We start from the raw sequence: 18,805 nt of genomic DNA on the forward strand, positions 1-18,805 counted from the left end.
TAAAATCAATCAGAGCGCACAATTAGAATATGGTCTTTTTCTCCAAAAGATTTTATACAATTGGCAACTGCAACCTTAAGTGTAGCATTTAAGCTGTCAATACTCAACTTCGCCTCCATGGCTCCAGAAAGAAAAACAACTATTATTCCACAGAAACCTGACCACTAACCCATGAATAAAAATAGTTTTCCTGAAATATAGAGGTTTCGAAATTGTGTTGTTGTTCCACAATGTTAAATGGAAAACAGATCTCTACGCAAATGAAACACTTCCAATGTTCCCAGGCAAGTCAATCAAGCCAAAATCCAAGTTAAATCCTGAGGAATCACTAGTGATTGAAGCATGAATCATCTGCTAGGTTGGAGCTGTAGTGAGCACATTTCACCATGGACTCCATCAATCCTAAAGCATCTTTCAAATCATTACCATGTAAGACTTCCTAATTGTAGGGACTATCAAGGACTCAAGTCCGTACCACATTTACATACGTTAATTATGCTTATTAGTACGTCAAAGTTTAGGTCCCCTCATTATGGGCCAGAAAATTGCTGTAAGAAAGAAAGCTACAAAGCTCAAACTATTCTACTGGCTTTCTGTCAATCGCTGAGTCACTTTTATTGCCCACTCTCACTCAGAAATTAATATCACTGCAAAAACACACTGCTGTAGATTCCAAAATACTCCCTGCATTCATCCATTGAAAACCTACTTCAGATCTCCTTATCATGTGCTTGCTTGAAAGGAGGCAGAAGCTTCAAAGTGCAAGAACCAAAATGTTGGAACACAGCACTGAAGACTTTAGTCACTCAGGTTAATCATTCGGCTATCACAAAAAACTCAACTTTTCAAATTCTTCCTGGAACCACTACTCCAAGCCAAACGTTTTTTGAGAAAATTAAATTCATATAACCATATGGTTTGTTAATCAAATAAGTGAACAGGAAACCACCACCAGGACGTAATTTAGGGAGGGTGTGAAGACACAGGGAACTACTAGGACTATAATGCATCAAAGAAGTGGAACAGAAACCTGGACCAAAAAGTGAAACAACACTAAGTAGGATACGTGTTAACGTATATATTGACCTATACTGCTGTAAAGGCAGGTTCATAGAGGGCCCCTGTGAGTGACATATAGTGGCAGGATGGCAGAATCCCAACAAAAGAATCTAGAACAAGTACACATTTTGAAAAACGAACTTGAACTACACATTTAAGCTTTGTTGTCACAATAAACAAGTACAATGTATTTTACCTGGTTCCAGTGGCTTGTTATCTTTAAGTACATCACTGAGGGTGAAGGAGGAAGGGTGATATTTTGGTTTCTGCCAGCACCAGAATCGCTTTCGCTTTGTCACTGCACAAAGGAGATGCAGCTTATCCGAGTCGTTCAAACTCGAAACCGAGATCAAATCCCCACCGGAGTCAATTTCTCGTAGAAAATTCTTCGTTGCTTTTGCAAACATCTTAATGATTCTGTCTCAACCTGAAAACGGAAAAGGTATTAATACCCAGACTTGAGACAAATTATTTAGCTGTTAAAGTCTGTTAACATGTGCAGAACTAATGTCATTTTGAACTGTGTAAAGAGCGTAAATGCTGGTTTATACTTAAACTAGGTATATTATTTCGGATATTGTGTGTTGCCAAATATTGATGTGTGTAGAAATGGTTTAGTTTAACAACATGAGATACCTAACACTGCAATCAACAATGGTACACAAAACTTCTAGAGAACAGCCTTGTGTCGCACTTCCAGTCAGATTCTGGATAAGTTTGGTTTTCAGACAATTCCCAATCATATTGGCGAGCAACCATATTTTCTGATAATACTACTCGTTCTGGTGTCAAACATATTACTTCTACTGCGTCAATGGTAATTTGCTTCTTGTTTGTAAATGGCATAAGTTTAAGAAAGACATCCTTTTTGGAACTGGACTATGGTATGTATCCTTAGACTGGTAACTGATGGTGGTGATGAGATTTCATCATTCTACTCTCGAGTATAGCCTCTTGTCGTTTGGCAGATTGTGGAATGCAGCAGTTGAGCGACAGCGACAAAAACTTTAAACTCCTATCAGTTTTACTGGGTACAAACAATATTTCGAAAAAAATAAATATTCACTCACTGTATGGGCAAAGGTGACCTGTTATATAACGAATAAGTTACTTGACTAAGAACCCGAATTTAGGATCTGCACCAAAGTGTTAATGACAGTCTCGAAGTATGCAAGTCACAAAATTAAAAAGAACATTTTAAGAAATGCCGCTGGCTAAATGATGCAGCTATATGCTTGCGATACACATGTTAAACTTTAAAAAAAGTTAACCACTGCACCTTAGAACAGATGTAGAAACCCTTTTTAGTTTTAATACAAACTACAGGAACGTATGCTTCTTACTGATGCAAAGAACATATACTATTGGCTTTGAATTACCGCAACTCAAAGACATTGTAAAAATACATAAGGATGAATTTTAAAAAAGATACTAAAAAGACAGCATTTGCAAAGTTACTTTTTGGCCCTATTCTCTCGCACTGAACTGCACTTCTTTTCAAGTAGACGCGCATATCTGATCACACAATTAATGCCACTCACAATACATGAGAGCCAATGACTGAAGTGTGCTGACACCCCGCCCTACCCTGTATGCTGTGTTGGTTGGAAGCAAACCATGAATGTCGGCTGAACAGACCAATGGATACAGGGGACTGACCAAAAGTCACACTACATATCTATATATGTATGCACTTTTTATGTATGTTTCTTTTCATTACATAAGGCTGAGGAGACCTATAAAGCTTTCCATAGACTCGATCTTTAAAAAAACATGGACTGATCCTGCAGCACTGAAAAGAGCAGAAAGGGAGAAATGGAATTCTGAGCAAGAATTGGTTAAACACAGGGATAACTGTGCATATAGTTTTCTAACTTTGCTTTTGTTTCAAATAAATATTGGCTCTATGACCTACTGACGGTTACTCTGCGGTGTTGGCCTCCAATAACAATACATTAAAGCCATAAACAGTTCTTAAAGGCACAAAAACAGTTATGATAGCGCCCTGAGGGCAACTGTCTCAGACGCTATAAAAATATATTTAGTAAATAATACCCACTGCTTAGTTTGCTGATATGAGGGTTGAGTGCACACTGCCATCAGATGGTGTGTGGTACTGCTTAGCATGGACATTATTAAAAACTGATTGAAGTAGCAGGCATGATAGGGTGAACTGATGAAGCAGGGGGACTCTTGTGGGCATCAGTGGAAATCATAAAATAATAATAAAGGGGAAGCCCTGATTCGGAAGTAGAACTAGCAAACAAACCAAATCTCAAGAATGCTTCTGCCACCATTAGAACACCTTTGATTAGGTTGTGCCTACTTAATGATGTGCTAAGCATCGCCAAAACCAGAATTAGCTAACACTGAGCAGGCATGGAAGAACTACTGCATTGGGTGTGGTGAGGCAAGGAGTAGTCATTGCCCACTTGGTTGCGAAGTCTACTCCTCCTAGGATGCTAAGTACTTTTTAAAAAATTTGTGGTAGGCCTCCTTAACTTCTTTTCCACAAAAGCTATTTACAACAAATATGCACGTTTTTTCTCACATCCAGGCGATTCTAAACTTAACTGTGGTTTGTGGATTCCACTGAAGTGAACCAAGAAACTATTCAAAATACAGAATCGTTTTGTGTGTTTTGGGGATAATGGGGAAGAAAGTGCTGCAAGGAAGGCATATGGGGCCATATGTACTAAAGCATTTTCCCATAGACACAAAATGGGTAAAATCCTTTGGTACATCTGGCCCATGGTTTTCTTTTCTAAAATGGCATCAATAAAAGGGTTGCTGTGCTAAGCTCACCAACTTTCAGCAACAAGCAGAGTTAAAAATAAAACATTTTTACCACCGTTTTTGCCAATTCTTAAGTGGAAGTCCATTTTTTCTTATTTTGTGTGTTTTCAACCTACCTGCAATTTGCGGTGGAAACACGGGTGAAACCTATAGGTAAATACAGCAAACTATGCATTTCTTAAGACTAAACATAATTCTGAATGCAGGAATGTGTTTATGTAGATTACTCATGGTCTCAAAAAGAAACTAATTTACCAGTAATGTAAAGAAAAAAGACAACTGAAAAAAATGAAAAAAGCTGACAAAGTTTTAATTTGTAATATTTTTGCTCAAATGACCGACTTACAAAGGTACTATAGCATTATGTCCATCAGACCCTTCTGGTCGCAGGGATGGATATTGTTTCCTGACAGTCCAAAAACACAAAATATCCGGAGCCAACAAATGAACTGAAGCTTGTAAGATTTTTCACTGTCAACCAACCATGCCACAATTTATGTGGTAAAATGGGTATGAAGAAAATCTATGCATTTTTAAACATGCACAAGATACAGAGATTTGAGAATAGAGGTCATTTCTTACATCTAGTTCGGGGTCACCCACTCTAACTTTCACACTAGCTTACATTTGGAAGCCAAAAATGTAGAGAAGTCCAATTAATAATAATAAATGCTCTACTATTTTGTGTTCCACACTTCTCCTGATAAAACAGTACTCCACATGTGTAGCTGGGCCGAATATCATGATAGGAAAGGTCCCAAAACACAACATGATCAATTTTTGGCATGAAAAATAATCCACGGAAACATTCCAAACCCAAACATATTTTGAAAACTAGACACCCAGGGGAGTGCAGGGTGGTGTGGATTCTGTGAATCCCACTATGTTTTCTTGCTCATGATGCCCTACAAACCTAAAGATTTAACTAATATTAAACATTTTTCTCATAATGCCCTGTGTGAAACTTCTGGAATCTGTGGGAATCCACAAAATTTCCACCCCCCCCATGCTTCTCATCAGTAAAAATGTTACCCTACTTGCAAGGGGCTGAGCATTGTGCCTGCAACAAGACTGGACCAAACCAGTGGCCATGCAAAGACTACACTTACTTTAGATGGTCAGCTTTCATCTGTTCCTGTCAAGGTGCACACGAAGTGTGGCAATGCTGGGTGGTAGGAATTTTTGTGGGTAGCTTTTGGATATCACCCCCACAGAAAAATGAGAAAATCATGATATTAGCCAACGTTTGAAGTCTGCAGGACATTCTGGGCACCCAGGATTCATAAAGGTATCTAGGTTTCAGAAATGCCCATGGTCCATGGGATTCTTTTTTGCCAGCTTCCCTAGTGCCCTAATAATGCAGCCATTCACCATGGCATGTGAGATGAAACTGGGATTTACCCCATCTCTTCCAGCTCAAATGTCAAAAATATGACCCAGAGAATCCAAATTTCCTCCTGCTTGCCATGAGGGTGGGGTGGGTCTATGCCCAAGGTAGGCAGAAATACTGTTGGGGCTTTAGAGGTGGTGCACAGGCCAGAAGGCAGATTATGACTAGCCCTCACCAATATGCCTTCCTCCACCTTATGGTGGTAGAAAAACAATTAGGCCTGCGTTGAAATGGGGCACAGCAGTTGGCTGGGCAGGCCACCATGCCTTCATTATGTTACAATTTTTCCATGGTGGCCAGTGGGCATTTTGTCCACTGAGATGGGCACAGATTGGGGTAAACCTACACAGTCTGCCTCCAGGGGGGCATGAAGACTGTTGGGCTCATTCCGGGGAAGGGCACAGTCAGATGCCTGGTGGGCCAACCCACTGCTTCTTTTCCCTGTATCCCCGGTATGTAGCAAATTCAGACTGGGGTAAATCTCTACCACCTTGCTTTCCTAGAGGAAAGGGGGGCAGAAAGACTCCTGAGGCTATTACAGTATGGGAGCATATCGCAATGCTTGGATGGCTCACCCCACCCCTTATTTTGGTGTCTAGTGGCTTTCTGCCCCACTGAGCGAGCAGACTGGGGGTGAATTAATAAATCTGTGACCCAAATATCAAAATGCAGAGCTTCAGTTGTTGATAGAGTGAAATGTATGCCTATCTTGAAAAGTATCAGCAGGTTGTTATTCTATGCATCTTTCAGGCTTGAACTCAACTCTATGACTGAAATACAAATACAATTTCATAGGAAAATGTCTACATGTTGTTTGTAAATGTCACCAGAACCCAGAGATGGCAATTTAGGACCACATTACGTTATCCTTTAAGATATTGTTATATTTCATTATTTTTTGTAGTAGTTCGTTTGAAAAAGCTCTTTTCTCCAAAGTGCAGTTAACAAAAGGTACTCACTCCAAACAGAATGTTTGGTTTTTATTTAACTTTTCTGAAGAAATTGTGGATAAAACAATGGACAATGGTGGTAACCAGTTAATTTATGCGATTTGGTAGCTGTGGCATTTACCAGATAGTTATGTATTTACCACATGCACCACATAATTTGCAAAGGTCAAAAAACATTTATAGATCAAACGGATGAAAATAATATTGCCAGAGAATGTGAAGCCTAATTAGTGTTTTTTGCAGCATAAATGGTCCTACATGCATAGAGCTAACGATGATAAAGCTCTGTAGAATGGTTAAGGAGCTGTCAATATGAAGATGAAATCCATATTTCACGGGGAACAATGGAATGTTTTTTTCTTATTTCATGGTTCCCTGTGAAATATGGCTTAAATATATATATCATACTGCTTTCTCCTCAAGCCACATTCCTTCAGCCCTCCTTCACCTCCTGAGCCAAGAGTGACTCCATTAAGAAACAGGCAGCACAACCAGGTGCTGTGTTTTCATACTCTTGTGCTCCTTTATTTTTTCCACATCAAAAGTGCAAGCGACGACAGACAAGAAAAGTGGCGACGCATTTCGGCCGGAGCTTTCAACTGGCCATAAAGTGCAGACAGTGCAAGTGAGCTAAAAAAATACTCTACACCCCTCTCATTATTATTAGTAGTAGTAGAAATAGATAACACACGGAGCTATACAAACATTTACGCCTGTGCCTGTGACCACAATTATATACAAGCCATTCAATGTTAAAAATAAATCACTGCATTATTGCATTTTAAAGAAAAAATGTAACATTCTCACTGTAAGGTATAAGGTTCACTAATTTAGAAATTGATTTCTGGTCTTAAAGCACATTTCTGAATTTATGTCAATCATTTCTGCTGTCTTGGTTATATCACAATCACGTTCTAATCAAAAGTGTAATTTTAAAGTGTTGTGTTTCATTTGTAAACAGTATTATCATTCTTACTGTAAAGTACAGGCTTCACTATGTTGGCAATTGGTTCCTGATCACAAAGTGCATCTCTGAATTCATGTGCAATCATTGCTACCATCCTGTTAATGCAACATTTATTTTCAAATCACAATACAGTTCTAAAGTGACTAGTATTTTTTTTTATAAACAGTACTGGCAATGATAGAATTTGCATTAATAATCTAACCTTAAATCGCTCAAAAAAGGCACTTGGTCCTATTGCACCTATGCATTATCAAATTGTCAAAATCTCAGAATAACGCTTACCAGTGCTCATATACTTATATCAAAAATGTGCGTCACAGGCCTACACACCATCACCTTATATCTTATGTACATATAATCCAATCTTATGCTACACAAGTAATCGAAATGAACAAAATAGTCAAAAATATATATGTTTACCTATATAGCACACAGACGAAGCAAATCAATACTGTTCCCATCCGATCCCTTCATAGCTAACACATCACTAATAATGTCAGGCATGCCACAGTTGGCTTTCAACAGAAGTGACAAACCACCTATGATGTTGTTTTCTCACATGATCAAAATGCTTAACTATGACTTCAACTTTAAATTCTGGAAAAATGCAAAACAAATGATCAAAAACTTATCAAAGAACACATGTAATTCAGCATGAGTTCAGTCCCCATGGCACCTCTGTACCCATGAGAAATATCCATCTCGATTCTGATTTCCTCAATGCAAGTTCTGGGTCGCCACTCCTTGGTGCTTTGGTGACATGGTGAATCCCATAATAGCATAGATCTGATTTATTGCCTCCATGATAATTCCCATATGTGTTTCGCCATGGCATTGGTTAAATCCTGATTTTGAATTGCTCGAACATGTTGTAGGATCTGTATTTTTAGTTTATTGACAGTACTGCTGATGTATTTTTTTCCCCAGTCACATTCTAAGACCTAGACCACATATGGGGTTTCACAGTTGATCCAATGTTAAACAGCAAATGTTCTTCCACTCTGCGATTTAAATAAGCTTACATTCCATCCAAAATGACAGGCCTTGTACTTTTGACAATGCCAAAATTCTTTTTACCGATTTGTTAACCAATTAGACTTGTCATTTGGTGTATCTCGCATGAAACTGTTTGTCAAATATTCTCCTAGGGGCACTGTTTGCTACAGGTCACCAAGGGGAGATCTGGTAGTACCTGGTCCATTGTCTCATCAAGTTTCAGCAGTTGCCAATTTCTCTCTAATGAGTCTCCTTGAGGTGGGCTGTTTAGAGATTAGGAGTTTGTCCCTCTTCCGTGTCCATGTTCTTGTTAATGCATCAACCTATACACTCTTTGGGTAGCCTCTAGCTGAGAACCTCTGGCACACTCCTTCAGCTTCCTGGGCAAATTCTCAATACTCTGAACAGTTCCCTTGTCCTCTGAGGAGTTCTCCGAATGGGGTGCTCCATTTTAAAGCTTGTGAATGTCTGCAGTTAGCATGGAGTAGGTTATTGCAGCTTGTGGTGTTCTGTGTATGCAAATACAGACCTTCTCCTCCTCAATGTACACTGTAATGTCCAGATATGTTACACTGATTTCATAGATAAATTTAAGTTTTGGGGGATTATCATCCCATGTTTTAATGAAGTTAATCAGATCTTGTTAAATCTTGTCCCAGATAAGGGATTAATTATCTATGAAGCATACCCACAGCACAACCTTCTTGAAGACTTCCTTATTCTCATCTTGTCTCAGCATCCCAGTGGCCCATCATAAGGATGGCATATGTGGGCGCAAATGATGTTCCCATTGCCGCCCCAAAAATCTGTAAGTAGTATCTGTTATTAAATAGTAAGACCTTATGAGTTAATCACAAGGACAACATTTCTAGGAGCATCTGTGTGTGTTTGAGAAGACTGACACACCGTGATCATAGGTAATACTTGCAGGCATTCATTCTGTGCATGTTCAATTGATGTATACAGTGAAACAACATCAATTGTTGCTATGAGATATTCTTTCTTCCAGGGAATCCAATTTATCTGGTTAGGAAAGCCCATAGAGTCCCTAATATAAGAGGGCAGAGTGGTCACGTATGGGAAGAGGAAAATGTCTACAAACCTTGGTTTTTTCTAACAGTGATTTTATAGCACTCACTATTGGCCTGCCAGGAGGATTATTGACGCCTTTGCGTACTTTCAGCAGAAAGTATACAGCCGGTCTCACTGGATGGTTATTTCTCAAATATTCATATGCTTGATTGTCCAAAAGGCACCTATCATGCCAGTCTCTGAGTTTGTGATGATAGCTCTTGGCATACTCATCCGCTGGATTCACATTCAATAATCTATAGTTTTCTTTGTAACCAATGCTTCTCATTGCCTCCTTTATGTATGTTTCACGATCCATGACCACACTGTTTCATGATATATATATATATATATATATATATATATATATATATAGTAGGTAGTTATACCTTAAGACCTTGTTTCCATAGGAAAGTTTTTTTTTTTCTGTTATCAATAACTTTGGTGCCATTTGACGGTTCTTCATGAAATTTTCAAAACTAGATTGCCACTCCCGACATCTTTTGTGCTGAAAGTTTTGGGGTGATTCGTCAGGCTGGGCTGAGAAAATGGGGGGGGGGGGGGGGGGTGTCAAAGCACGTTTTCCTCTTGCAATTTCCCATAGGTATTTTAGACACAACTACAGCCCAAAACGATTAACTGAATTACACCAAATTTGGCAGAAAGCTAGATCTTGGTTGAGAAAGAGTGTTTTTTGAAATTAGGTGTAAATCCTTCCAGTAGTTTTACAGTTATTAGAGAAAAAATATGTATGTGTATCTAGGGACGCACATCCTACAGATCTCGTAGTGAGCTCTCATTAGTTGCCACCACGTTAACCAGGAAGCCATCTTGGGACCTTGACTCAGTCAAGTCCCAAGAAAAACCTTTAAAAATAAAACAGACAAGTGAGCAGGGTAGAAATAACCTGACTTCCTAGGCCTGGGGCCCAAAAAGTTTTATTTTAAAAACTTCTACTGTGAATTTCTAGAGGACCCTCAATTCCAAAGTAAAACTAAAAAAAAAAAAAAAAAAATAGTGTGGCCTCCCGTGATTGTTTGCTTTGTGCCCACCGGGAGGGCCTGGATGGTGGATTTATAAGTATTATTGGGGAGGTGGGCTCCCCTGTCTCCCCTCTGTAGGCCAATTTCAGCCTCAGGTACCCCATCCCCTTGGACCAAGCCTTACAAAGTAAGTGGGAAGGAAACACCTGGCTTCCCTCCTGAGCCGATTTTGGCCCTGGGGACTGCCATCCCCTGGGGCCCGGCCCTGAACAAAAAGGGGGAGGAGTTGCATGGCACTACTCCTGGAGCAATTAATTGGCAATAGGACCCCATTCCCCAGGAGCGGCTCCAGCTATGTCCTGGGGTGCCAAGCCCCAGGACACAACAGTTTCCTTGCCTGCACTGGCGTGGACAGGGAAACCTGTGTTTCCTCTTACCTAGCAGGTACAATTTCAAAGATCCTGACAAGTGAGAGCAAACACTAAGTCCGCTCACAACAGGTGGGAGCATCAAAACTGTCTCCGCCAACCAGGAGCAGACCTTTTATCTGTTTCCCTGCCAGCTTTGAAGCAGGCAGAGAAACAGATGAAACAATTGCTAAAAATGCAGCTCCCTCTCTGTGAGAGAAATCACTTTCTCTATTTCCCCGTCTCAATCTCTGCAGGCAGGCAAACCATGGAAACCTCCACATCCTGCAAGTGAAAGCTGTTTGACAGGTCTTACTTGTTGGAACCGGAGTGTTTGCTTTGGAATGGTGGGAGCTGTTAAAGAGCAAACACTATCAAAGAGCAAACAGCTATATCCGGGGGGTGGGCACCCGGGGACATAGCAGGGGCCGGCCCTAAGTGGTGGGCCCTAGGGCCATCTTTGGCTCCTCGATGGGAGCCCTCCAAATGAAACCAAGGGGAGGTGGTGGTCCCCAGGGCCAGGGGTCGTGACAGCCCTCCTCTATTATTTAAATTCAGCCCCGGGAAGGTGGCAATCCCTGGGGATGTGGGCAGGCAGTGTGGTCTTAAATATACATAATTTGTTTGGCCCCGGGGAGGTGGCCGTCCCCGGGGCAGCGGGTAGCCACATGAACTCCCCGCATTCACAATGTACTTAGCCCCAAGGAGATGGCAGTCCCAGGGGCATAAAATTGCACTAGGAGGGTGCCCTGTGCACACCCTCCTTTATTTTCACAAGCCTCCAGAACCTGGCCAACCTGTGGGCTCAAGCGTGGGAAACCGCAATTTGTTTTATTTTTCATTTTTGCTGCAAACTTGTGAATTTCTCATGAATTTGCAGCAACATGTTTTTTTAAAAAGCACTTTTTTTCCCCAGGGGGAGGGTCCCGCTGGAACCCCACCACCAGAGCTAAGGGGTCAAGCGTCCCTACCTTAGCCCCTTTTCTTTTTTTAAAATCTTTTTTCTGGGACTCAGCCGAAGCAGAGTCTCAAGATGGCTGCCAACACTTCCTGGTTGAAGTGTTGCAAGCCAATCAGAGCTCTGCATTTCCCTGCATGAGCTTGTTATTATTTGCAAATCCATTGAGCCTCTAGATATCTATATTTCTTTTTATTTGTATATCCGAAAAGCTACTGAACTGATTTACACCAATTAACAAAAGCACTCTTTCTGTACCAACCTTCCTGCCAAATTTGGTGTAATTCCAGCCAGCGGTTTAGGCTGTAGTCGTGTCTAAAATCCCTATGGAACTTATAATGGGAAACACAGCTTCTTTGAGCCCTTCCGCCTTTTTCTTGGCCCACTCTTGATGGATCACCCCAAATCTTCCTACGTACAATATTTCTATGAGCACTTTTTTTGGAAAATTTCATGAAGATTCGAACTGCACCAAAGTTGTAGGCAAGTCAAAAAATTACTTTTTCCAATGGAAAAACTGGCCTAACTATAACTACCTGCTGGCAACAGCCAGTAGGATATATATAACACAAAATACAATCAAATATAATCTTCAGATGCTGAGGATAGGTTAGAATTGAGCATATGCCCCTTTACTGCACAAAACACTTTTAATATTAATAACTGGATGGAGTAGACGTCACCTTTAAAACATGCAGGGTAACTTCAAGACGATTCAATACATTTTGCAATCCCTTAATTGATAATTATGGAGATAGCTTGCATTTTTTTTTTAAAGATGTACCTTAATGCATACATTATAAGACAAGTTAATTGGATTCCTAACAACTAATGTTTGAATATTAGATTAACAGTACAATTATTATGCAAATGCTTTACATGGGTACTCTATTATTTATTCATGAATTTAATGTACAGTTTAAATGTAATTTGTTGGCATAAAACTTAAAAAAGGACACATTATTGTAGGGCAGAGTTTGTTGAAACTTGTTGTGGGGTGATATGCATCGATATGAGGAATGTACCAGTTTATGATGGGACAATGATGCTGGTCTGGATATTTGCATGAGCAAAAGATTTTGAGATACAGGAAATCGCTCACTGATTACTGTAAAACTGTTGATTCTTAAGTGTTATAATTTTGTTAAATAAAGTCATTATGGGGAATATAATGCTCAAAATGAACACAGTCAATATTATGGAGAGAAGAAACTTTACGTGGAATTATGATGTATTTATTTTGAAGGGAAGGTGTTTCTCTCAAAATATCAGTGTAGCAAATGGAGATAATTTTGTTAAAAGTCTCACAGCAAAACCATGATTGATCTTCTAGACATACAAACAGAGGTGCAGGGTGACAAACTAGTAACCTCATTAATCAGAAAAGAGACAGCAGGCAATACAGTCCTTTACGCAGCTAGCAGTCAACCAATCCCCTAAGGGGAGTTGATAAGACTGAAGAGGAACTGCAGCACTTAGGTAAAGGTCTTGGATGCTCATAAGATGATGTGGAGGGTTAAAGCCAGAGGGTATCCAGTCAGAGTCCTCAATACAGGAATAACCAAGGTCAAATCCAAAGACAAGGATAACTTATTATATGGAACAGGCACACAAAATTGTCTCGCAAGATGATGACACAACGTCTAAAAAGGTTAGAATGATCACAACCTTTAATAAAGAATCAAAGAGAGTGGCAGAGAAATTAACCAAAAGCGGAGAGATTCTAAGGAACAAACCACTATTAGAGACTATGTGGGGGAGCTACCAGGTATTACATACACAAGAAGCAGAACTATGAGAGATGTGCTGGTGCATAGCCCCTTCCACAGAATGCAAGAACATGGTTGGGGACAGAACTTGTGGGCTTTTTTCCTTGCAGAATGTGCAAGGCAAGCAAGCACAATCCATTTAGAACTTATAGTGTTCTCTTTCAAGAATCACCATGTTAAATAAGACAATATATAAGCTGTATACAGACTATGTAGTCTACTTCATCAAGTGTCCCTGTCCATGCAGATACTAGGGCATTACCATGTTTCATGTAAAAAACATTTCCTAGAGCATATAAGGGCCATCACCAATAACGCTCAGAAGTACCTAGGGACACGCCACTTTCACACCAACCATGGGAGCGACTGGATAGTGATGACCTTTTTTGGTCTCAATAGAGTGAAAGAAGAACAAAGAGAAGGGCACAAGTGCCTAGGGTTACGCAAGCTAGTGTCTGCATATTTCATTAACTAAGAGAGTATGGAAATAGGGAGTCTCAAAATGACCGAAAATCTAGCCGTACCTTTCGACAAAAAAGGGTTGTATTTTGGCATGCCAATGCAATGGAGAACATGGCGGGCTGCGTCGTACTAGCAGCGCGCTAGGATGCTTCCGGTTCCGGATCCTGGGGGGAGTGACGAAACGGTTCTGCCGGTCAAACTGCGGTGGCAGTGGACACACGGATGTGCGCACTGCAGTTCCTTAGACTGGAGGAAAGGTGGAAGGCAGCTGGGGCTGCGCTGTGGTGCCGTGCCGAGCACGGAGAGGAGCGGCCCGTATTCCCCTTCGGGGGAATAGCGGCAGCGGCTGCACCAGCGAGGTTATAAAGAAGGCGAGGCAAGGAGCACTGACTAACAGCATTTCTGAAAGGGGGACCAGTCAAAGAACGGTGAGGCAAAGTGGGTGGGGGATGGTGATACTCCCCTCCCCCTTTTGGTTTAACGAGTGTGAAGGGGACTGGTCAGCTTCAGGTTGACAAATCTGATTTGGTGTTGGAAGATAAGGGGGGCATAAGCAAGAAAAAGACTACAATTAAACCATGTGAAGGAAGAAGGAGCGCCGCGAGGAAAGAGGGGGAAAGTAAGCTTAAGGGGAGAGATAAGCTGACTCCCTCCTGAGGTCTTTTTTTAAAGTGAGGCCGGAAGTAGTCAAGCTTACCCCCGGTCAGGTTAGAGCGGCAATGGAGGCTTCTACCTTACAGCTTGCGGATTCCTCTGGTGAGGGTAGGGGGTTGTTGGATAATAGCACGGTTGCGTTGTCCCAAGCTAATGGAGGAAACAAAGAGGGAGCAGGGCTGGAGAAGACACTCCCCCTGATGCAGTCTGGTAAGGAGCAGTTGGGCGCCCCTCAAGTTCAGAGCTTAACCATAGTGGCCTTACAGTTCCAAGACCCTTTACTTACAGTTGTAACCTCTCAAGCTGTTCCTCCCCCCTCTCTTTCCCAGAGCTCCTCGTTTGAGGCACTGATTTTGTCCATTTCTGAGGATGTAAAGAGAGGCTTTGCGAATTCAGAAGTAAATCCAGGGGAGATAAGAGAGGTTTGCGCAGTGTTAGAAAGAAAGATTGATGGCTTAATGGAGAGAACTCAGGCTCTCGAAGAAGCTATGGGTGGTATGAAGGAGGAACTGGGTCAACATAAGGTTGAAATTGATGCATTGAAGGGAAATGAGCAGGTATTAAAAAATAGGATTGAGCAATTGGAAAATGACTCAAGAAGAAATAACTTAAGACATTTTTGAAAGTGCCAGAAGGTGCGGAAGGCAATGATCTCAAGGCCTTTGTGGTTTCGCTAATCAAATCGGCAGTGGGACTGGAGGAGAGTGAGGAGGAAATCGGAAAGGATATTCAGAGAGTCCATCAGGATCCCTTTAGGATGCGGATGAATAGTAGTAAACCTCTGAGAATTTTGATAAATTTTTTGACATATCAGATGAAAGAGAAGATCTTATCTAGAGCGTTAAAACAAAAATCTTTAAAAGTGAATGATGCTGTCTTTGAGATTAGGTCAGATTTATCTAGGTCTACTATGGACAGGCAGTGGGAGCTCGGGAAGCGTTTGGAGATATTTAAGTCTCTGGGGGTCTCGGCTCAGTTGAAATTTCCAGCCTATCTCCGGGTTATGTACAATAACAAAATGTACAATATTAGAGATACGACTGATGCAAATGAACTATTGGAAGTAGTTAAAGGTGGGCAGACTGTAAAATAGCATCGTTTTAGGGGTTAAATCACCCAGGAATGCAGGGGCGTTCTAAAATTTGGACCAATTATGGTCCTTATATGGGGGGGGTTCTCCACGGGTGGGGTAGCGGGGGAATGGGAGTGGGGAGGCTGGGTAGGGCAGGGGTTGGAGGGGGGGGAAGAGTATTAAAAAAAAGTGCCTTGTTCAACCCAGTTATTTGTTTTGCAATATTTGAGAGCTAGCTAGCAGGGGGAGAGACCAGGGGACAAGGAACACATCATTGCAAATTCTCTCTTGGAATGTTAATGGTCTGAGGACGAGAGGAAGAAGGGATCGAATATTACAGTATTTGCATGATTCAACTGCACAAATTTTAGTTTTGCAAGAAACACACTTAGCAAAGGCTGAGTGTATTAGCGTAATAAAAAAGCTGAGGTGGGTTCAAGCGTTTGCATGTACAGAGCACAATTATCATACTAAAGTTGTGGCTATTCTGTTTAAATGGTTACTACAGGGAAATGTAGTAATTTTGGAGGTGAGATCGGATACAGTGGGGCGGTGGGTTGAAGTTAAAGTACAGTTTGATGGTCGTAATTTTGTTTTAGTGATGATATAGAACCTCTAAGACGGCTTTTTTCTCAGCTTCTTGAATTCTCAGACCCAGTCATTATGATGGGTGATTTTAATGTTGTGTTAGATAATGAGCTGGAGAGGCATAATTGTAAGTCGCGAGGCACGCCCAAATCGCAACAATATTTAAGGAGGATGATGAAAGAATTTGGTTTGTGCCATATTTGGAGACAAAGGGTGGGTAATACTGTAGTAGGGATTTTTCTTTTTTCAATAAGAAATACAGGCATGCCTCCCAAATTGATTATTTCCTATTAGATTTACGCTTGAGAGAGGCTGTGAAAAAGATAGTATATCTGCCCTCTCACTTATCTGACCATTCTACGGTCGTGCTAGATATGAGTTTTCCGCAGAGAATACTTAGTAATCGGTGGACCATTGACCGTTCTTTGCTACTGGATCAGGAGGTGGTGATGCAATTGCGTAAGGAATCAGAATTCTTTTTCAGTGTAAATGTAGGGTCCGCCCCAATGTCAGTAGTATGGGATACGTTTAAAGCTGTTATCAGGGGGAGATTACGAATATCTCATATCAGAAGCATAAATTGTTTAGAAATTAAATTAATTTGTTAGAGCAAGAAATGCGGAAGTATAAGGTTGAATTGATAGAATCAGGTGAGACAGAGGCTTTGAGGGCTAGTTTGGATGGGTTGAGAAAACAGTTGGAGAATGTATTACAGGGAAGAATTCTAAGGAGATGGGAGGCAAGCAAACTGGCTCATTTTGAGTATGGGGAAAATGCTGGGAAGTTGTTAGCCTGGAAAGGTAAAGCAGATCGAGTAAGGAACTATATTAAGGAGATTGAAATGGAGCAGTCAGGAGAAAGAGGAATGGACGATGCGGCAATAGAATTTGCTTTTCACATTTCTTTTACACAATTGTACTCGGAGGAGTTAGAGGTGGGAGAAGATATGGTGACGGATTGGTTGGGGTCCGATATATCTTTATGTATAGCACCGCAGGAAAGGGAAGCACTGAATGCTCCAATTACGACAGAGGAAATTAGGAGAATTTTGAATAGCAGTAAGACCGGGACTGCTCCGGGCTCTGACGGCATTCCAGTGGAGGTATATAAGGCATTAGGGGATTCGATAATCCCAGTTCTGACAGATTTGTTTGGGGGGATTTTTGAACATGGCGATAGTATTCCTCTTTCGTGGAACGAGGCTGTTATCTCATTAATTTTGAAACCTGATAAAAACCCTGCAAAATGTGCTTCTTATAGGCCTATATCATTGTGGAATAGCGATTATAAATTATTAGCTAAAATTTTAGCGGACAGACTGAGTAAGATAGTTAATAACTTGGTGCACCCAGACCAAAAAGGCTTTTCTAAAGGTAGATATCTGCATGAGTTAACTTTTGAATTGATCGGGCAATAGATTTGGCTACAACCTTTGGGTAACCGTTGGCAATTATTATTTTAGATGCAATGAAAGCCTTCGACCAGGTAAACTGGAATTATTTGAAATCAATTCTAAGGCGGGCCAACCTAGAAACTAAGTTCTGTGGGGTTAGTGATCAGATATATAGAGCACCTTTTGCTAAGGTGTTGGTTAATGGGAATCTTACAGGACCTATCACAATTTCTAGAGGTACTAGGCAGGGTTGTCCCTTGTTTCCGGTTTTGTTTAACTTGTATATTGAACCATTCGCTAGAAAAATTAGGCAAAATAGCCTCATCCCTCCCTTTCGCTGCAATGGTTGGGAAAAAAAAATATCTTTATATGCAGATGATCTGCTGATATACACCAATAATTTACCATTGGCCTTTAATACAGTCAAAGAATTGGCTGAGCAATTTGGAAGCATATCAGGATATCGTGTTAATGTGGGAAAAACTGAAACTATGCAATGAAATATGGAGGTAGGATTGATACAGAGTAAGCAGGAAGTACGGTATTTAGGTATCTTAGTGACTCATGATCTTAAGGATCTAGTTAAAAGGAATGCAGGAAAATTGTTAGTTGAGTGTAAAGGTATGTTGCAGAAATGGGCATATCTCCCTTTGACGATACTCAGGAGAGTAAATTTAATTAAGATGTTTATTTTGCCTAAATGGAACTTCGTGTTTGCAGCAATCCCTCTGGCAAAGCATAAAGGGTATTTGGATAAAATGCAGCAGGCGATAAATGGTTTTATTTGGAGTTCAAAGGGGCCAAGGATATCTTGGAAGAAATTACGTAGCAGAAGGGAAAAGGGAGGATTGGCTTTACCAGATCTGGCATATTATGCTTGGGCCTTCTTATTCAAGAATTCAAGGATGTTGTTTGTATGCCCAGATGTTTCAGCGGTGGGTGGGATGTATAAGGCAATGGTCTCAACTGTTAAAGGGGCTTCAAGGTATTTCATATTTAAATTTGGCGATCCTAAATTTTTCAAAATAATCAAATTGAAAGTACTGCAAGGGCTGGCAAGGAGTTGGTATCAGCTGAGACGACGACTTGGTATTCTTTATTACAGCTATCACGCGCCTAATTGGGATTCCCCGGGCACCCCAGTGTGCTTTAAAGATATTTTAGCATTACCACTCAAAAAGGCAGGGGTGGAAAGTTGGGGCGATCTCTCTCGAGATGGAACTTTGTTTTCATGGGAAGAGTTAGTAGGGATAACGAGCGGATCGCTGTCTAGGTTGAAGTATCTGCAGA

At 40.9% G+C, this 18,805-nt stretch overlaps 1 protein-coding gene across 1 annotated transcript in view; it reads right to left on the reverse strand.

Annotated features, from left to right (window-relative positions):
• GSDME (gasdermin E) overlaps window positions 1-18,805 on the reverse strand; it is a 249,894-nt gene that overhangs the window by 171,469 nt on the left and 59,620 nt on the right. Inside the window, exon 2 of the mRNA XM_069211399.1 lies at window positions 1,256-1,486. Within this exon, the coding sequence (XP_069067500.1) occupies window positions 1,256-1,466 (211 nt within the window). The 5' untranslated portion in view covers window positions 1,467-1,486. The remainder of the gene's footprint in view (window positions 1-1,255; window positions 1,487-18,805) is intronic.

Source organism: Pleurodeles waltl, chromosome 10 (genome assembly GCF_031143425.1).
Source record: "Pleurodeles waltl isolate 20211129_DDA chromosome 10, aPleWal1.hap1.20221129, whole genome shotgun sequence".
Classification (NCBI taxonomy): Eukaryota; Metazoa; Chordata; class Amphibia; order Caudata; family Salamandridae; genus Pleurodeles; species Pleurodeles waltl.